Source organism: Amblyraja radiata, chromosome 32 (genome assembly GCF_010909765.2).
Source record: "Amblyraja radiata isolate CabotCenter1 chromosome 32, sAmbRad1.1.pri, whole genome shotgun sequence".
In the NCBI taxonomy this organism is placed as follows: Eukaryota; Metazoa; Chordata; class Chondrichthyes; order Rajiformes; family Rajidae; genus Amblyraja; species Amblyraja radiata.
The window spans coordinates 13267590-13289731 of record NC_045987.1 but is presented as its reverse complement, the minus strand read 5'-3'; the positions used below and the strand labels follow the sequence as shown (position 1 = coordinate 13289731).

The 22142-nt window shown below is 41.4% G+C and overlaps 1 protein-coding gene across 3 annotated transcripts in view; it reads left to right on the top strand.

Moving 5' to 3' along the window:
- The window catches only part of gpr107 (G protein-coupled receptor 107), a 75955-nt gene that overhangs the window by 42979 nt on the left and 10834 nt on the right, over positions 1-22142 (top strand). For 2 of the 3 annotated variants that reach the window (XR_004416658.1, XM_033049086.1), the window contains exons 15-17: positions 544-593; positions 3421-3504; positions 7749-7870. Coding sequence is in view for 2 of the 3 variants with exons in the window: in XM_033049086.1 (XP_032904977.1) it covers positions 544-593; positions 3421-3504; positions 7749-7870 (256 nt within the window). In the remaining variant the exon portion in view is untranslated. Of the gene's footprint in view, positions 1-543; positions 594-3420; positions 3505-5800; positions 5911-7748; positions 7871-22142 lie in introns of those variants that run through there. The other variant, XM_033049087.1, reaches the window with a different exon arrangement.

Below are 22142 nucleotides of genomic sequence, written 5' to 3'. Positions count from 1 at the left end.
TTATCATTAATTCTTCCTTAATTCCTCTATACTTTAGGGTTGAATATTTAGGAAGCGATTTCATTATATCCAGTGCTTTATTTTTGGGGAGGTGCGTGCCAGTATGGAGTATTGGCACCACTGGAAGGTTTAAAAACTAAATGTTACATTTATTTGGATTTTTATTAATACAAAAATTTTATTAAACATAAAAAATTAAATTCATTAATTAAATTAGGCTGTCAGGCCCTCAAATAGGGTCCATGATGATCCGCTATGGATATCAACAGTAAGGAATGATATACATAGCAGCACCTTTTCGTCAACAGAAGGAAACGCTGCTTGTATCTCTCCAATATTGGTGCATCTTGTGTTATCAGTCTTTTCATTGATTTTTTTTCATTGAGAGGAATTGAGTGGCCAGCAAGAAGAACTATCCGTGTAAGGAGATGTGAACCAGCAAAATATACTCATACATTTTGTCTCTTAATTTGCCAGTATAGGATATTGTACTTTGACTTTCACCTGCTTTCTGTTAATTTTTCTCTCTTTTATTTTTTCTAGCTGCAATTAACTTGGCAAAACTAAAGCTCTTCAGACATTACTATGTCATGGTAAGTGCTTAGCTTACTTGATTCTGGTTAGGCTGAACAAAAGTAATTGAATCAGAATAAGCATTCAGTAGAGCAGATGCCATTATCTTGCTGTCTTCTGGTCACTGGCTGGAGGGTAATGAGGGTAATACAGCCAAGGTGCTGCTACATTTTGAAATGAGGAACTGCAGATGCTGTTTTACACAAGAGAACACTAAGTGATGGAGTAACTCGGGCAGCATCTTTGGAGGACATAGATGTCGTTTCGAATCGGGATCCTTCTTCAAACTGACCCAAAACACCATCTATCCATGTTCTTTAGAGATGCTGCTGATCTGCTGAGTTACTCCAGCACTTTGTAACCTTTTGCTGCTATATTTTTGGGGCATGTTGGGGTAACTGTGATTCCAGAGATTGATTCAGGTAGATAACAGATTAGAGAGAGTTGATTTGGGCCAAATGGTCTGGGGTGGTCTGAGGAAAGTGGAGATGGCTGCTTTTCTGGATAGATGGAGAGAGAGAGCATTTATAGATTATGTTTTTTTTACCTAAAGAGAGCATGCTTCCCAGCTTATGATGTGTTGGAAGCTGATTCACAACTTGTACTGTGTTGAGAAGGAAAGCAGTGAGTGGGATCCATGTATGGCAATTTTAGTCACAATTTTAGTTATGAGCAATGTTACTGATTTCTACTTGTATTTATGTTGCTTTTTTGAGCTGCCTCCCAATTAGGAAAGAAATGTTGTTTGCCTATGCCAGCTGTTTACAGAGATACAATGCAGAAATTCAATTGAAGATGCACAGCACAATGTGACCGAGAATGCTAAGAAATATGGAAATACAAGGAACTGCAGCAAACCAAAATGCTGGAAGAACTCAATGGGTCAGACAGTATCTTTAGGGTTGCTTTTATGTTGTCACAGTTTTGGGTTGTGACGCTTGTTCATACTGAAGCTAAGAAATATGACATGGAAGGAATAAAATACTTTAATTATAATCCAAAAGAGAAGGTGAGGGATCATTTTCATTGTTGATGATTGGAGATGATCTTATTGAAGATCTAATGGAGCTGCTCATAACAGAAGAATTCCATTAAGGAGAAGAAATTCCATCATCTGATGAATTAATAGGTGACACTATAGCAAAAGATTATGACACAAGCTGAAAGAGCATAGGAATGAATTGGGATTTTTTCTTAAACGTATAGCAAAACTATTAAATGCTAGAGGACTGAAGAAAGTAGAATTCTGAATATATGTTGAAAAAGTGAAATAAGTACCTGGGAATGTGACGAAGTGTATACCATGTTCATTGAGGCAGCACAGCTATGAGAAGCTGCAAACTTTGATGAATCCACACTGTGAAACCGATTCTTCTGCTCCTCTTGGCCAGAATGTTTAGGTTTAATATTATCACGTGTACTATCCAAACAGATCAAGTATAAGATACATACCTGGAGATACAATTAATTTAAACCCAAATAAAATAGACAGAACAAAGGGGAAAATACAAAGTGCAGAATCTAGTTCTCAGTGCATCAGTTTCCTGGACAAAATTCAATGTCCCCATTGGGGTAGAAGTGAATTAGACAGTACCCTAGCTTATGAAGGGACCATTCAAAAGCCTGATAACAGAGGGAAGAAGCTGCTCCTGAGTCTGGTGGTGAACGCTTTCATGCTTGATGGAAAAGAGTAGGAATGACAGGGGTGGGACGAGGCTTTGCTTATGTTGGCTGCTTTTCAAGGCAGCGTAAAGTGCAGGATGGACTCAATGGTCAGAAGTCTTGTCTGTATGATGGTTATATCCACAACTCTGCAAATTCTTGTAGTCTTGGGCAGAGCTGTTCCCAAACCATGCTGTGATGCAACCTGATAGTATGCTTTCTAGGGTACATCTTTAGAAGCTTGTAAAAGTATCTGGAGATATGCCCAATTTCTTCAGTGTTCTAATAAAGTAGAAGCCTTTTTGGCTGTCGCATCAATGTGGTTGGTCCATGACAGACCTTACTTACAGTGGCTGAAATCAGCACTGTTTCAAATTATTGAATCATTTTAAAATCCTTTTATGATTAAAATCTGAGTCAAGATAACTGAGCAAAAATTTCATGCAGAAACATTAAGTTAATCATCTGCTCATATCATAACTTGCACCTGTACCACTGTATTTTGTCAAACGTTTGTTTTCTGAATCAAGATCAAACGCGTTTAGCTTTGTCTTTAGTTGATTACTTTTGGATCATTAATTCCAAAGAATCCCACGACAAAATGTACAATGATTTGAGTGGTGAAATTGTGCCCAAAAAACCTTAATAAAGAAGAGGAACGTGTATGGTATACTAGAAGGTCTACTACTGCTGCTACTACTACTATTACTACTATTACTAGTACTACTACTACTGTCATTCTATGTAATCACGACTCATCCTATATTTCAAAGTCCACTTTCCACCTGATTCCCTTAGTGCACAAAAGGCTTTAAATATTGGTCTTGAATTTATTCACCATATAACTGAATCTGGTCTAAAGAATTCAGATATATATAGCTCTCTCAAAACTAGATTTCATCTCTGTCCAAAATCTATTCATAATTCTGCTTTCTTCAGAGTTGTATTGTTCAATAACTGCAAAATCATTCTCATTTATTCCATTGACCTTTTGATGTGGATAATAATATTTACCCTTCTGGATCACCTCTCATACTTTGAAATTTCAAGGAATGTGACACATTTACTCAAGCTAATAAAGCTATTTTTACTCCAATGGCACAATCAATTATATGGGTTGCAATATACATTTGATTTGACTGTTGACTGTTCTAAAATGCTAATTTTGTTTCTTCTCTGTTTCAGATTGTGTGTTATATTTACTTTACACGAATCATTGCAATCTTGATCAAAATCATCGTACCCTTCCAATGGAAATGGCTATACCAGGTAAATCAACTGAATAGTCTATCTATTGCCACAAACAAACAAGTTGGTTTCCATCAGGTGAATTGGTCCAGCGGAAGGGTCAGGACCCGAAACATTGGATGTCCATTTCCCTCCACAAATGCAGCCCGACCTACTGAGTTACTCCGGCAATTTGTTATTACAGATCCCAGCATCTGCAGTCTTTTAAGTCAGTTTCGTCAGTTATTTCAAAACTTCGCCAGCCACATTCCCTGATGAGATGCAAGCAAAGAGATTGGTTGGAAACACAAGGAACCACAGATGCTGGAATCTGGAGCAAAACACAAAATGCTGGAGAAACTCAATGGGTCAGGCAGCATCAGTGGAGGAAATAGCCAGATGATGCTACAAATTGGGACCCTTCTTCAGATTTAAAAAGGGTCCCAACCTGAGATGCCATCTAATCATTCTCTCCACATGTGATGCCTGTTTCTCCAGCACTTTGTGCTTTGAGTAGAGATAAGTTACGTGGAGAAATTGGCTACTGCAACTCTTAATCAATTAATCCAAATGTAATGGACTTGAATTGCTCTTTGGGATATCTGTACTCTGAACTGAAGAACTATGGTTACATAAAAATCTTGCAATGGAATTTGTTCTGAATAATCTTCTCCAGAATCATTTGGGGGGGGGGGGGGGCAATGTCCATAAAATGTTATTGCAGTCTTTTAACTTATTTTATGCACGTGAAATGCATTCAAGCAAGAGATGTTTTGGTTGGCAAGCACGGCAGGGCAAAAAAGCTGATGCCATAAATTATGGAATGTGGACATTGTCCCCTGTCATCGTGGGCATAGAGACCAAAAGCCAGTCTCAGGATGGTTTCCTTCAGCAACCTGCACTTGTGAGCCCTGGGAAATGGTAATTTTAATGCTGGAATTCATACAAGTAACAGTGGAAATAAAATAGCCACTTTAAACCATCAAACAAACAAAACATACATCCTGGCATTTGGTTTTTATCAAACTGAAATTCCCAGAGCTTGCTGAAATGCAATTTTCTACCTGAATGAATATTATTTGTTTCTGCGTGTTTGGTAATTATCTAAGTCGAAGCTTGCCCACCCTCTGCGAGAATTTCCCATTCTCTTTTTTAATTAACTTTGTGTTGTTGCAGATCTTGCTACTATTCTGTTGTGTCCTTCACCTTGAATGAATATTTGTTTTAAAAAGGCAGCCCCACAAGTGAGGCTGTGCAAGACTGCATTCTAGCATCATGTCCACAGACAATGTTACATTTCTGGATTGAAAGAGATGGGGAAAGGGTGAGGACCTATTGCCTTGTGGCTTAGTTGCAGAAGAGCAATGATATTTAGCCCACATTTGTTCATTCTTCCAGGTAGAACCTAAAGTGGTTATTGAAACATTAGTGTTTAAGAAGGAACTGCAGATGCTGGAAAATCAAAGGTAGACAAAAATGCTGGAGAAACTCAGCAGGTGAGGCAGCATCTATGGAGCGAAGGAAATAGGCAACGTTTCGAGCCGAAAACCAAATTGTCCCAAGGCCTTTATATTCCATTAGTATGTGCATGAGCCTATCTGCTTCTTGAACATTCTGTACATTTATGGTTTCAGTGTTAAATTGGCCTTTTTCCCACTACTTTGTAAGCAACTATTCAGTTTTGCTCTTTCCATAGTGTTTGGTACATAGAAACATAGAAAATAGGTGCAGGAGTAGGCCATTCGGCCCTTCGAGCCTGCACCGCCATTCAATATGATCATGGCTGATCATCCAACTCAGTATCCTGCACCTGCCTTCTCTCCATACCCCCTGATCCCTTTAGCCACAAGGGCCACATCTAACTCCCTCTTAAATATAGCCAATGAACTGGCCTCAACTACCTTCTGTGGCAGAGAATTCCAGAGATTCACCACTCTCTGTGTGAAAAATGTTTTTCTCATCTCGGTCCTAAAAGATTTCCCCTTTATCCTTAAACTGTGACCCCTTGTTCTGGGCTTCCCCAACATCGGGAACAATCTTCCTGCATCTAGCCTGTCCAACCCCTTAAGAATAATACGTTGTATAATACAAGATGACCTTTCAAGCACTTCCTTTCCAATGCTGAAAAGGCTAAGTTTAATTTTGAACATATGTTAGAGTTGAGGGGATTTCTTCCGAGAACAGTGCTTGAATGTCATTCGTGTGTTTCATTGTCTAAAGTGGATGCTACATTCAAGGTCAAAAAGCATTACACATAATAGCTAAAGATGCTGGAAATGCTCAAGCAGTGTCTCTGCAGAGCAACTTGGTTAATCTCAGATCAATGTCTTTGCTTCAGAAAGACAACAATATTTAAAGTGGTAGAGACGAGGAGGAGTTGAGAAAACAATGGTATGACTGTGATGGGGTGGAGACAACAGGAGATTGAATGACACAAATGGTGGTTAGAACTGAAAGAGGGGCAGTGAGGGTTCGTTAATTGCAGCTATACTGCCTGTGGCAGTGCAAACAGAATATGAATGAGAACAAAGTAAAACCTGAAAGTAAAACTATGTTTTAAGAATTGTGATTGACAAGCAGTTGCTGCTAAGCTGAAGTGCTGGAAATACTCTTGCAAACTGGGAAAGCAGGTTGTCAGAAATTGTTGAATTCAATGTGAAGTCGTGAGGTCTGCCAGAAGATTCGGTGTTGTTCCTTGAGCGTAACCTGGTGGACTTGGAAAAGTACAATGTGCCGAAGACACAGTGTTCAGAATGAGGTGGAGATTTAACGTGACAGGCAGCTGGAAGCTCAGGATGACTAATATTAGAACAGAATAGAATAGGAACATCAGTAGGCCGTGGCTCAAGCCTGCACGGCCATTGCTGGCATGTTTGCAGAGATTCTCTCCAATGATTTTGATCTTACCCATGTTATTTTTAGTATTATAAAATGTTTCCTTTTAACCCACAACTATGGTTTATCACAGACCCAGGTTGTAAATGGCTTTTCGACAGGGTATCTTTTTGACATTTAAGTTAGCTTCTCCAGTGATTCTGTGACCTGTCTGTACGTTGCTCAGCCGCATAGATCACCATGTTTAACTACACACATATTTCCAATTCTGGTGCAGTTCCTGAGATAATCCTCATTGTTACTTTAATGTTGTGGCCGAGATAACGAAGTTGAAAGAGAGCGCATTTAACATCAGTCCGACTGCAACAGGGAGAAATGTTCAGTCAGGATTGATAAAACATAGAATAGGACAGCACAGGAACAGGCCCATCGGCCCACAATATTCATGCCGAACATGATGCAAAGATAAAGTACTTTATCCTGCCTCCACCACTCCTATGGCAGCAGGTAATAGGTATTCACCACACTGTGTTTAAAAACAAAAGTGTGTATTTGCCCTATTCATCATAAAGCTCTGGCCAATAGCCTTTGACATTTCCACCCTAGGGAAAAAGGTTCTGACTCTTTACCCTTTCTATGCCCCTCATTATTGCAGTCCTACTTTCTATGCACTGGGTTTTTACTGTGATGGATGGCTTGGGCAGCATGGAAGTCAATTATGTTGGGCTCCACTAGAAAAATTGCCCAACACCTTTCATTGCATTATATTGCATTTGAAGAATGGTCACCACTGAATGTTCTCTGGTAAATCCAGAAATAGTCCTTCAGGGAAGAAACAGGGGAACTTTGATAATAATATAATTATGCGTAAAAGAAAGATAATGTAATAGTAAGCTAACCTTTAAAAGCTGCTATTTGGCATTATTTGGCAATTTGGTAAATTACTCATGCATTCAAATGACCGTACTTTTGTTCAGAAAATATCTATATTGATAATTTAACTTAATTTACATGATATTATAAAATAGGTTAATTTGGAGAGATTGTCCGTGAATGATTGCTTCATTTTGCCCCATGTACTTAATTTGCTACGGGCAATGTGTTCCGAATAATGTTGAATTTAATGTTCCCTTTTTAATCAGCTTACAAAATGATTTTGCCTTATACCAAGTTATAAGATCATCCAACAATGACAGAGTCTAGCACTGTGCTTTGCTGGGCTGTTGACCCTTGTGTTATTGTCTCACCTGCGGTAATGGCTTCTGAGCTCCTTGTCTTTCTCTGAATCCTCGTTGTTTACTTAATTGCACATGTCTGTATTCAGAACACAAACATGAACAAAAGTGTTATTTATTTATTTATTTTTGGCATCAAATCTTCAGGTGGCCAACAATACAATCACAGATCCAAAATCCATAGAACTGTTCTCTAATTATCACTCTTAATTTAAGTTTCTAGATGAACTGGCCACGCTCGTATTTTTTTGTTTGACGGGCTACAAGTTCCGACCGGCTTCAGATAATCCCTACCTTCAGCTATCTCAGAATGAGGAGGACGTGGAGATGGATGAAGTGTAAGTACTTCCAATTTGGCTTTTATCTTCAACTAAAACATTTTGAATATTTGTTCATGTAATTTTGTGCTCAGTAAATGCACCAGGACCACAGCCAAAATTGATCATACTGCATTCTAGATTATAACTTCTGAAGTGAGGGAGAAAAATGGGAGTGAATGAGGCAAGATTGTATTTTCTTATGTTATAGTTCCAAGTATCACAAAACGAAAATTCATTAATAAAGGAATCACGAGCATTGCCATTGGACCTCCAAAACAAGCATGACAGTTCTTGTGGAAAAGGGTCTAAAATGGAAGCTGCCTTAGCCGATTGCAACAAACAGAAAGCAATAAAAGTCCCACAGATTCTGCCATACATTTTTTAAATAGAGGCCAATCAGGGATGGGGAGTGAAAATGTTTCAATCTTTCACTTGATTCCAAAGAGTGACCACAAATTTTCTTGTGCACTTCCTCGACTACAGTGGGGGAGTGGGTCGTGACTATGTACAAAAGAAAATATAGAGATGAATAATTTTCACCCCACGATTTTCGTCTTTTTGTTGGACAGTATGGGAGGTTATTCTTGATACTGGACTATTAAGGAACTACCAGAAAACTGTCCACGACAGCTGATGTAACTGGTGGCTCAGTTGTCATGTTCAATGTCCCACAAAATAATTACCAGGTGCCTTTTTCCGCCTCTTAGATTACTTTGAAATTGATGCTTATTATCTTTGTTCACTGGGTGTGGTACTGGCATCATTAATAATATTCATGTATCATATAGTTCCTACCCAGGGATCCTGTGTCAATCTGATGAAGTATAAATTACAATTTAACATGTCATTCCTTCTTCCTGAGGAATCCACAATCTTAGTGGTCTGTATCTAGTAAGAATTACCAGGCAAAGCAGAAATTAATGTGTTCTGAATATATGTCTGATGTAGAGGTCACAGGGAGAAAGATCAAGACATGGGTGGCAAGGTGGCGCAGTGGTAGAGTTGCTGCCTTACAGCACATGCAGCGCCAGCGACACCTGGGTTCGATCCTGACTACGGGTGCTGTCTGTACAGAGTTTGTACGTTCTCCCCGTGACCGCGTGGGTTTTCTCTTATCTTTGGTTTCCTCCCACACTCCAAAGACATACAGGTTTGTAGGTTAATTGGTTTGGTGTAAGTGTAAATTGTCCCAGTGTGTGTAGGGTAATGTTAATGTGCGGCAGATCGCTGGTCGGTGCGGACTCGGTAGGCCGAAGGACCTGTATCTCTAAACTAAACCAAACAAAATCTGATAGATTTTTAAAAAACAATTGATAAGCATATTATTTTATTTTATAAAGAATATGTCATTCAAACTGTAAGTAAAATTATCCCATTAATAAACAAGCAGCCTCAAATAATATTTTGTATACCTTCTAATGTCAAATGGGATATCATAACAACATGCATCAAAATTTGCAAACGAGTCAGATATTAAGGTGGATTACTGATAGTTTGAATGCAGAGATTGAAGTCTTGAAGGAAGGAGGGGATTAAGAGAGAATTACAGAATTTAGGGTTTTAGCACTATTGGTGGAATAACTAAATTCCGGAATAATCAAGAATCTTGACTTTTGAATGTGCTGATAGTTTGGAGTGTTGTCTGACAATCATTTTCAGAGATAGGGATTCGAGAGGCCTGGAGTGTTTTGAAAACCTAGGTGACAATTTTAAAATCAAGACATTCCTAAATCAGGAGCCAGTGTGTGTCAGCAGGATCAGAGGTAGATGGAGAACAGAGGTCTGGCATGAGTCTAGACTTGGGCGTGAATTTTAGATGATTCACATGGGCCTGTCCCACTGAGGCGATTTTTCAGGCGACTGCCAGCGACTGTCTTGGTTCTTGGTTCTTGGTTTCTTGGTCCTCCAAAATATTCCAAATGGAATTTAAACTGGAGGTGATGAAGGGAGGGCTTAAGCCAGAAAGGGTTATTGGGAAGAAAGAGCTACTATAAATTTAGTTGCATCTGGTTGGGGAACTATAGTTGGGTGGAGATTATTCCATGCTTTAATTGTGCGGGGGAAGAACAAATTGCTGTATACATCTGTCTTTGTAGCTGGGATCACAAATTGGATCGAATGCCCTCGTCTGCTCCTAATTGGTTTGGGTTTGGTGTAGGTCTTGTAGTCTATGTCGAACCGTCTGTCTTGGAGAGGGTTCCACCCCAGAGAATTCAGAAGTTTGGTGACACTCGCTTCTCTCTCATAGGTGTTAGTAACAAATCGAGCTGCCTGTCTTTGGACACGTTCGATGGAAGAAATGTTTTTATTTGTGTATGGGTCCCATGCTGCAACTGCGTAGTCCAAATGAGGTCTAACGAGGGTGAAGTATAGCTTCTCCTTGACAGAAGTTGAACAATGATGAAAGTTGCACCTCAGAAAGTTTAGGAGTCAAGTCATAGCAGGTTGCTGAAAAACCAGTGACTGGAACGGCGACTGTCAGAGTGGAACACACACACACACACACACACACACACACGCACACGCACACGCACACCGCTTCCTTCACCAGCCAGTTATGCAGGCGGGGAATAGGGCAAGCGGGGGAGCGCTGTCTGAGTGAAATTCACATGGTGCAAAGCCAATGTGATACAGACGCACACCACGATGAACAAGAAGGTTGACGCTGTAATTGAGACGGTGAAAGCACAGTGTATGGGAAGGGCACTTAAGTCCTTTAAAAGAGGGGGGGGGGAGAAGGGGGAGACGGGTGTGGAGGAATGGAGACAACTTTTAAGAAGCCAGAGATACATGGCTGTGAAGCTCGGCGGACATTGACGTTACCGGTCGGTTAACCTTGGTTAAACTACTGTTTACGTTTGCTTTCCCCAGTGAGCCAATGAAATTCACCGGTCAGCACCGGTGACAACCTATGACAACCTACGACCTCCTGGCAACCCACTACCACTGCACGTGCGTCACGAGAATTCTCGCTACTCTCTGGCTTCAAAATTCTGGTCGCCGCTAATTTTTCAACATGTTGAAAAATTAGCGGTGACCAGAATGAAGCCACGACTAGTTACGAGAATGCGGGAACTACTCACCACCATGCAGGCGACACCCCGGCAACCTCCGGCGAACTTGTGGCGACCTCATAGTCTCCTGTAGTCGCCTAAAAAGTTGCGTAAGTGGGACAGTCCCATTAATGTCCGGAGGGTGGCAGAAGTGTCGGCCGCTCAGGAGTGTGTTGAAATTGTCAAGTCGGAACAAAGGTTTCAATGAAGTCAGCACAAGTCGTGAAAAAACAATAAAGGAGTTATTGCTTTCACTGAAATAAAGCTTTCTCTCTTAGTAAGGGACACAAAATATGATGTAGTTTATTGAATTAACTTTGAGCAAAATGTTTGGGAAAACACATAATTTGACCAAATGCTCCCAAACGAATACATGCTATAGTGCAGCCGCTTAATACATAAAGAATTGGTCATTGGTTGATCTTCTTTTTCTTATTGAGGCCACATCACAAGATTAGAAATAGTTCAGCCAGAGCTGAACACACTTCTCGGCATCTGCATACAATGGCGTCTTGCGCTTCTTGTGCGTGGTGGTGGAAAGATTGGTGGAAACAGGGCTGTGACGTGAATGCTCTTTCCTTGACCCCAAATTGATGAATTGCATGATTAAACACAGCCCTCTTCACAACGCACATTATTTTCCAGGATTCAAGATTCGTGACATCCAGAAATCTATTTGACCATTTTAGCAGAAGCTCTCAATCTTACATTATTTTGTTATGCAAGAAACGTACTGACACTGCTGATTTCGTTAAATTGAAGAAGTGGAGGCTTTGGTGAGGGTGCAAAGGAGGTTTGCCAGAATGCTGCCTGGATCAGAGGGTTTCAGCCAGGAGAGGTTAGATAGATGGATTGTTTTCTCTGGAACATCAAAGGTTAAGGGCAGACATTATATAAGATTATGACAGGAATAGATGGGTAGACAGTCAGAACCTTTATCCCAGGGTGGAAATGTCAAACACTAGTGGGCATATCTATACGGTGAGAGGGACAAGTTTCATGGAGATGAGCAAGGCATATTTTCAGAGGGGTGGGGCCTGGAATGCACTGCGAGGAGTGGTGGGGGAGGCAGGTACGATTAAGATGCTATTTGAGAGGCTGTACGTAATAGAGGTATTTGGGTCAGGTGCAGGTAGATGAGATCAGTTTAACGTTCGACGTATACATTGTGGGCTGAAGGGCCCGTTCCTGTGCTATACTGTTCTGTGTTTTCTATGTTCCATAAATTGAGTTGTCTGGGTAGAGAAACATTGCTGAACATGCAACGTGTTAATTGTGCATTGTTGCTCAATAGAATCTGCTCTAACATTTTTTTCTGCTGAATGTGTCCATAAGTTCATTTTATGGAGTAATTTAGTTAATGTAGGTGGGCAAAGCTGAAATATCGACTCGTGGGCTAAATTGCAGGGTTTTTCTCGCTGGAATGTAAATCATCTTCGATTTGCCTGTTGCGCAACCTTTATGTTGTAAGTGGTTTGGGGCTCATGCTGAATTATTCCGTGATTGTAAAATAATAAATTGCTGAGAAAACACAGTACTTTGAACAGAATCCAAAAGCGATAAAGTGAACCAATGTTATATTTGGAGGTTCTTCATCTTGTAGTTTTAAAAATGGAAATGCTGCTTTTCCAACTTTGACACATTCTGATGACCACATATTTCATTTTTCTCATCTCCAAAGTTGTGCCGTTTGCTAACTCTTGTACAGCTTAGACAGGCAATCAACTGGTAAGGTTGATGAATAATGATTTGATCGAAACTGAAACGTCACATCACTTGATGCATTGCATGATTTAACCTCATAGTCTTGTGAAAATATAGAAACATAGAAACATAGAAAATAGGTGCAGGAGTAGGCCATTCGGCCCGTCGAGCCTGCACCGCCATTCAATATGATCATGGCTGATCATCCAACTCAGTATCCTGTACCTGCCTTCTCTCCATACCCCCTGATCCCTTTAGCCACAAGAGACACATCTAAATATAGCCAATGAACTGGCCTCAACTACATTCTGTAGCAGAGAGGCCAGTTCATTGGCTATATTAAAGAGGGAGAAAATAGCAGGAAATGTTTATGATTATCACATGTGAACCAAGAATACAGAAAGCAGCAACTGTTGTGTCCTGAGAATCATGAGAAAATATTTTCCTCTTCTTTTCAGCAGCTATGCAAGGTTTTCAATGATTGGAAAATCCCTTAATCTATTGAAAAACCCTGATTTGACATACAAGAGTTTAAAATGAATTACTCATATCGGCCAATTAAAGCACAAATTGGCACGGGTGGCACAGCTGGTAGAGCTGCTGCCACACAGCACCAGAGACGCAGGTTGGCTGTGTGGAATTTGCATGTTCCCCCTCTGACCCTGTGGGTTTTCTCCGGTATAGAAACATAGAAAATAGGTGCAGGAGTAGGCCATTCGGCCCTTCGAGCCTGCACCGCCATTCAATATGATCATGGCTGATCATCCAACTCAGTATCCTGTACCTGCCTTCTCTCCATACCCTCTGTTCCCTTTAGCCACAAGGGCCACATCTAACCAGTTGATCTGAACATCTAGCCAGTTCATTGGCTTAAATATAGCCAATGAACTGGCCTCAACTACCTTCTGTGGCAGAGAATTCCAGAGATTCACCACTCTCTGTGTGAAAAATGTTTTCCTCATCTCGGTCCTAAAAGATTTCCCCCTTATCCTTAAACTGTGACCTCTTGTTCTGGACTTCCCCAACATCGGGAACAATCTTCCTGCATCTAGCCTGTCCAACCCCTTAAGAATTTTGTAAGTTTCTATAAGATCCCATAAAGATTTGTGGGTTTGTAGATTAATTGGCTGCTGTACATTTTCCCGAGTATGTGGGGAGTGGATAAGAAAGCGTGATAACATAGTGCTATTGTGATTGGATTGGATAGTGTGATGGTTGGCATGGACTGGGTAGGCTGAAGGGCCCGTTTCCAAGCTGTATCTCCAAACAAGAAAATGTTGGAAGTTCATCACAGATGAATGAGTTAATACTTCAGTTGCATCCTCTCGTCAGAGTGGGCTCCAGAAGTTTTTGATATTTGATTCTGATTGCCTTATTTATTTCAGTAAATGTTGTTTTTCTTTATTTTCTTCAGTAGTAACAAGTGTAATTTGCTTCTCATTATCTGTACTTTGCATGATATGGTGATATATTTATTCACAGATTATAAAACAATACTCAGCAGAGACAAATGTGTGATAGTCCCACCTGCTTGTTTGGAGAGAGCAATATTCGCTCAGTTTTCTTTTTCAACATGGCACCAATTTTTATTTTCACACGATTTGATTTAGCTCCTGTGATCTCAGGGACTGATGATTGGATTGAATTGTTGTATTTTTTCCCCCTCTGCAAGTACTTTTGGTCTATTTCATACTTTTAATTCATCTATACGCCATCCTTCAACCTCAGAACGGAGCACCTTATTTCCAAGCAAAACGCAAGTACTGAAGGAAATTAGGCAACATCTGTAGAGGGAATGGACAGATGACGTTTTTGGTCGGGACCTTTCTTCAGACTGAAGATAAAATCTCCACAGATGCAGCCTGACCTGCTCAGTTCCTCCAGCACTTTGTGCTTTGCTCAGGATTCCAGCATCTGCAGTTCCTTCTATCTCCACCTCCCTCCCCTATGAGCATTGAATTCTCCAACTTTAGGTAACCCCTCACTAACCCCTCCATACCCCCCCCCCTTTTTCCCTCACTCCCCCCCCCCCCTTCTTTCTCCCTTCCCCCATCTCTTCTCTCCCTGTGCTCCACCTGGACTCTCACCTATTTCTCCTCCCCTCCCCCTCCCCTCGCCACACTACTTTCCTCCCTCTGGCTTCACAATCTGCAATCCTTCAAACCTGTCGGGCACCTTCCGTTCTTATCTCTGTTCTTTGTTCCAACCATCCGTCTATCAAAATAAACCCGCGCCTATGTTGACCTATTACCTGTCACACTTTGTCCTGCCTTTCCCCCTTTTCCAGCTTTCTTCTCTCCCTCTACAATCAGTCTGAAGAAGGGTCTCAACCTGAAACGCCATCTATCCATGTTCTACCGATATGCTGTCTGACCTGCTGACTTACTCTAGCACTTTGTGTCCTTTTGTGTATTAACCAGCATCTGCGGTTCTTTGTTTCTACTCCACTTTATTCCTGGATTATTTTTAAACCCTTGAAAGAAAAAGCAACTTTGCTAATGTGATGTGATTTTAAATGTACACTCATGAGGTCATTTTAGTGCTCGTAAAGGATGGACAAGTGGCCTATTGCTCATAATTCCCATCTTATGTTGAGATTTCTTTCCTCAGAGTAGAGATGAAGGAAAAATGTTGACCCCAAACATTTCTTCCACCTACCCACTCACCCTGCACCTTTCTCCTCCTGCGTGTACTTTTCACCCATCCCTGATTCCTTTTAAACCCTTGTAGCCCTTCTTTCCCCTCCCCTGGCCCATTTCACTCAGATTCCTCTCTCCGGCTTTATGTTTCACTCCTTTTCCGCCCTGGAGCGGAAATGACTACAAAAAGTAGTAAACACTGCCCAGTCCATCTTCGGCTCTGACCTCCTGTCCATCGAGAGGATCTATCGCAGTCGCTGCCTCAAAAAGGCTGGCAGCATCATCAAGGACCCACACCATCCGGGCCATACACTCATCTTCCCACTACCTTCAGGTAGAAAGTACAGGAGCCTGAAAACTGCAACGACCAGATTCAGTAACAGCTACTTCCCCACAGCCATCAGGCTTTAAACTTGGCTCAGACAAAACTCTGAACATTAATAGCCAATAAACTGTTTATTTGCACTTTATCAGTTTATTTTTTCATGTGTGTATATATTTATATAATGGTATATGGACACACTGATCTGTTCTGTATTCGTGCCTACTATGTTCTGGTGTGCTAAAGCAAAGCAAGAATTTCATTGTCCTACCAGGGACACATGACAATAAAACTCTCTTGAACGCTTTTCTCTCCTTACTGACACCCTTTTGATTCCTTTTCACCTCTAGCTTTTGACACCGTCTTCATCTACCCACCAATAATTCCCTCTCCTCATCTCCTGTATCCACCTATCACTCATCAGGCTTTGCCCCATCCCCTCCTCGTTTTGCTAGTTTTCTCTTACCCCTCCCTTCTCCCAACTCGTCAGTGTGAAGAATGGTCCCAACCTGAAACGTTGTCCACACATTTCCATCCACAGATGCTGCCTGACCCTCTAAGTTCCTTCAGCCTTTGTGTTTTGCTCCAGTAATAAAATTGATGCTGATTTGTAGGGGCTTCATTGAGACAGCTTCTCTTTGTTAAGTGGAATCCTAGAATCGTCACAGCGGGAAGGAGGCTGTGTGTCCGATAGAGCTCTTGCTGATATTGCCAGCTTTTCCCCTTATGGGACTGCCGTTTCTCGCCTGTGAAACATGATTATTGCTTACAAGATTTGGAGGGCAAAATCACATACATCTGCGTCCACTGTTCTTTCAGCCAGTGTTGGGTTATGGGGCGAAGGCGGGAGAATGGGGTTGAAGGAAAGATAGATCAGCCATGTTTGAATGGCGCAGTAGATTTAATGGGCCGAATGGCCTTGTTCTGCTCCTGTCACTTATGAATTTATGAATTCCAGGTGCTGAGTTCTCAGTATCTGATAGAAACATTCCCCAGTACAGCATTATTTCAGACAATTAAAGCCAGGAAACAGGAAGTGTTTACCCCATCGGCATGGACTGGATACAAATATAGATGAAAGATTACTATCTGATGGAGCTCCAGTGGTTGTGAAGCGATTATTCATGAGTGGCTTGTTCTAAAGCTAATATTTTTTCTCACTAATGAGGCAGCTGACAATTAGACTCCCACGAGCAGTGACTATAATGGCAACTGTGGAGGTGTTGATTAATTGTTTATAATCCAATCTGAATCGAGCATAATGTAACTAATTATTTGATCTTCAGCCTGATGGTCCTGGCATACTGTTCTGTGCAAGTGGGACGACAGTTCTGCCATGGCTTAGTTTGCTGACCGTATCAAACGAGCCCATAGCAGAACTGTCCAGAAGCAAACATTGCAATGCGTTTGATTTTTTAAATTCATTACAAAGTCATCTAGTATATCTGCTAACTGGAGGTGAAAATGATGTAAATTAGTCTGGCTTTGTTTAAAAACAAAACTGGTTCTATTTAAAATGCTCTTGAGATAGCAACCTATAAGATACTAAAGTGACATGTTCCAAAGGAATTCAGGAAACACTATTACACTGAAGTCTTGCTGGTTCAATGTCGGCGATGGTAGAGTTTGGAGCTTGTAATATTCAGTGTATTCACTGTGGTTATGGAATCTGGGATCTATTCCCAAAGATAAAAATAGTGGGTGGTGAGAAGAGTTGTCTCATTTTTCAGAGAAATGGCTGGAGATCACTTGTTAAAATGGGACGTGCCAGGGATGTGGAATCCATTTCCCATCACGTTGCCCACTAATGTTTCATCAACCACAATGAAACAGTTGAGGGGAAACTGGACAACTCTACACAAAGAAAATAAATCTTCCCATCAGATTGTTGCTTGTGCACATTCAGTGGATTAGTTTGTCATGTGAGGGAGGCTGATGAGAAAATGTGGGATGTGTTGCTTGCCATATGGCGCCTGTAAGAGCAACACTGGAGCATGGGCTGAGATCAATTCTTTCCACTCCTGTGTGAAACTGTGTTGGGGGGAATGTTAGAATAAAAAGCACCGTGGGGACAGAATGAGGAATGTAGATCATAATGCTAGTCATCAGATCAGAATAATCATAATTACTGGCTTTGTTGCCAGAAATACCAACGTAAAAATAAGACTGTAGTACCACTGTTAAATTGACTATTGATTTCAGTGGGAATGAGATAGATGAATCAGCAAACTGCAGTGCCGAGTCCCAGTTACCTGTCATAACTTGGGCCAATGTTGAACAAAGGTCAGATATTTCACTGAGGGAAGAACCTTTGCTGACTTTGCCCCTGGTGATGTGAGGTTGCTGAGAAGGAGTCCAGGCCTCTGGGGATGGGCTCAATTTTGTAATGAATTGTGCTCATGCAGACTTGTCTATCAGAAACAAAATTATCATTTTGTTTTTTAATATATTTTTTGAAGGTATAGTGGGTGGTGTGTTGCCTAATTGAATATTAGGGCGGCACGGTGGCGCAGCAGTAGAGTTGCTGCCGTACAGCACCAAAGACCTGGGTTCGATCCTGACCACGGGTGCTGTCTGTACGGAGTTTGTATGTTCTCCCCGTGACCGGTGTGGGTTTTCTCCAGGGGCTCCGGTTTCCTCCCACACTCCAAAGACGTGCAGCTTTGTAGGTTAATTGTCTATGGTGAAGATTGTAAGTTGTCCCTAGTGTGTGTAGGATAGTGTTGGTGTGCGGGGATCGCTGGTCGGCGTGGACTCGGTGGGACGAAAGGCCTGTTTCTGCACTGCATCTCTAAACTCAACTAAACTAAACTAGACTGTCATTGTGTTAGGGAGAGAGTTCCAAGATTTTGCCCCAGCGATAGTGATGGAGCAGTGATCAAAGTCTGGATTGTGTGGCCTGGGGTGCAACTTGCTGGTGGCATGCCCTTTCATTTGCAGTCCCTGTTCTTCCAGCTGGTAGAGATTGTGGGTTTGGAAGGTGCTGCCTTTGTGGAGTCTTGGTGAGTTGCTGCAGTGCATCCTGTAGATGGCACAAATTGCTGTAACTACGCTGGTCGGAGTGAGTGAATGTTGATAGGTGACTATCAAACGAGTTGCTATGGTGTTGAGCTTCTTGAATGTTGTGGAAGTTGCACTGATCCAGGCAAGTGTTCCATCACACTCCTGACTTGAGCTTTGTCGATGGTGGACAGGTTTTCAAGAGTGAGAAGGTGAGTTACTCACTGCAGGGTTTGCAGCCTCTTACCTGCTCCTGCAGCCACATTGTGTACATAGCTACTCCAGCTCAGTTCATGGTTAATGGTAACCCCCAGGATATTGATAGATTAGGATTCAGCTGTGTTAATGCCATTGTACTGGATGGATTTTCTCTTGCAGGGCATTGTAGAGCAAATGGTATTTTCCGCCTGTCAACCTAAGCCTGGATATTGCCCAGATCCTGCTGCATTTGACTGTGGACTGCTTCATTATCTGCAGAGTTGCAAATGATACGGAACATTGTACAATCATCCCTGCTTCTGCTCAGATACTGAACAGCGTGGCCCTCATGAAAACTTAATAGTTTGGGGTCTGTTTTTTTTTGGCAGATTGATAGTCATTGCAAGTTCTAAGTCAGCCTGACTTACTACCTTACAGTGTTTTCTTATTATTTCAGCAGCAGCCACAAACTAGCGGCTGCCACGAATGTCGAGGAAAGACAGTGGATCATTAATCATCTCCCAGGAAGGGTTTAGTAACTCAAAAGCAAAGCACGCTTGCTTTGACAAGCTGAGGCATACACTTTGAAACTCACCTTGTTGTTGTATCCATGGAAAGGGTGATTGCTATATGCCCTGGCAGTCACCATGTCGACTGCCAGTAGCCTAAAAGGTATCCATGTTCTTTGATATCCACATAATCTGTATTCACTGACCATAGCAGATAAGGAGACTTGCTGTATCAGGAAAAAATGTCAATGTGTCAAAGGAAGAGACACAGATCGGTAGATTAATTAGCAGAAGGAGATTAATTGGTTCCTGTAAATTATCCCTAGTGCAGCTGGGTGGTCGAAGTATGCACAGTGAGAAAATACTGAAAAGCAGCTTTACACCTGAATATTAATTCCCTCTGCATTAATCTTTGCTTTACGCTGGCAATGGTCCAAAGAGAAAGTGCCAAGGATTTTATGGTCCATTTTAATGACAATGAAACTATTAGTGTTTGACATTATTGTGCTGTTTATATTCTGTCATTTTCATGAGAACTATTCAGTGCGAGTGCACGCTCGGAGATTTAAAATCATTGCTCTCACAGATTCTAAAGATCTCTTTGAACTTGCACCTCATGGCAACTAATCTTCATAAAGGGGAAATTCAGGCTGGTTCTTTGTGGGCAGATTTATGATCTGTGGCGAAGCTCATCATCGCCACTCTCTGCAAGGTCCGTGCAACTCTTCTCTTCAGTAGACCCAACACCATCTTGATATTGATCATAATTGCCTTTGGTCAACACCAGGAAGTTCTGCCGTATGAAACCGAGCGAATGAGTATTCCTGATTTTTGCTTTGCATTTTCCAAGCCGTTACATTTCCATCTCCCCATTTGTACCAGACACTTTGGTCCTGTGAATATATAATTCTAAAATGACAGTGGAGTATTATTAATACCCCTTTTTGTTGAGTAGCTTACAACTCATGTTAATCAATGTATGAACATTGAATTACAATCAATGTATGAACATTGAATTCTCCAATTTCAAATAATTAACCCCCCCCCTTTCTAGTAATAACCCACCCCCCCATTTAATTATCCTGCAGCCCTCCACCTCAGCTCACAACTATCCCTCCCTCCACCACCACTACCTACTCTCTCATCCCCTAGTCATACATTTCCTTTTTATTCCCCCGCCTTCCCCTCCCACTAACCACTTCACTTCCTTCAGCTTTACATTTCACTCTTCCTCTTCCCTCCTTATCTAACACCTTTTTGTCTACTTTTCACCTCCAGCTTTTGTCACTTACTCCAGCCATCGTCCAATCATCCCTCCTCCTTTCCCACTCACCTGTCCGCACCTATCACTTGCCAGGCTCTGCCTCGCCCCCACCTCACTTTAACAGCTTTCTTCTCCCTTACTCCATCAGACTGAAGAAGTGTTATTTATAATCCATCATTCCCAGATGCTGCCTGACCCATTGAGTTCCTCCGGCACATTATATTTGCTCCTTTCACATTCTCCTCTTCCTTGTTTTTCCCCGGTTTCATTGCCCCGCCTCCCGCCCTTCTAACCAACATTTGCACAACTCTGCTCCATATTTTCTAGATCTCCAGATTTTGTTTCCTTTTGGAGATAAAAAAAAGCTTTTCTTTGTGTTCTATCTTTTCCTAACAAAAACATCTTTCAATTATAGAGCACTTTTATAGAACAACCCCAGGCTTGTCATTATCATATTATCAGATAAAGAATTGGCTCTGAGCTGAGCAAGGACATTAGGACATTAGGACATGTGGCTAAATGTTTAAATGAGCACCAAAGAGATGTTAACAGTGGATACTGCTAGATTCGACTGTGCCATTTGTATAATGTTTCCTTAGCAACTGTGTGTGCTGTTCTTAAAAGACACTGGAGATATTTTTATGCTTTTGTGTGTCTGTATATTCACTTGTTTTTTATAAGCCTCGGCACTCTACCAGCCATTTCAATACATTTGTGACAATATATTGCCAAGGTTGTAGCAATAGCACATTAAAATTGGTTCAGGATATTCAGAATTAAAATTTTAAGGAATATCTTCAAATATTAAACGGGAAAATCGCACCCTGTTAAATCTGCATGGCAGCTGGGACAGTGTCTTACAGAGTGTGTGTCCCACTCCCCCTATGTCCGCATTCACCCCTCACCCCCCCCTCTCTGTTGCGAGGCTCCGGTGAAATTGAAGCCTTGTACCATGGAACATCCTCCAAATCTTGTTCCTCAGCCAAGTTACTGCACTGAGTGATTCAGGACAGGTCGATTTTCTCCAAGGATTAGAGAGTTAAACAAATATGTTTCAGTTTGAGCACTGTGTTGAAATTCATTTCTTTGTGAGAATATTTGCATTCGACCCTGCATGGAATAACTTGCTTTAGATTCCTCTCTGTGGCAACCAAGGTGATGAATTCCTAATTTTATTCTCACTCACATCAAGCACACCACCTCACAATGGTAGGTCTTCCTGCATGATGTAAACAGAGCAGGTGGAGAAGATGCAAGCACTCTATTTACTCAGAGGTAGAGTAGGCAAAGCTCACTAAGGTTTTGTTCCTGACCATAATATTGGAAATCTACTTGCGTGGGTTGAGAACCAATTCATTTCAGGGGAGGAATAATTTTTGATTTCACTGGGCAATCAAAATTAATTTCAGAAGACCTGACTTGCATATTACAGTGTGCTGACTCTGGTGTCTGAAGTGCTCCAGCCAGAAACAATCTAATCCACTCTCAAGGTGAACAACAAAGTATTGCCCATGAGTCTGAAGAAGGATCTCGACCAGAAACGTCACCTATTCCTTTTCTCCAGAGAAGCTGCCTGACCTGCTGAGTTACTCCTGCTTTTT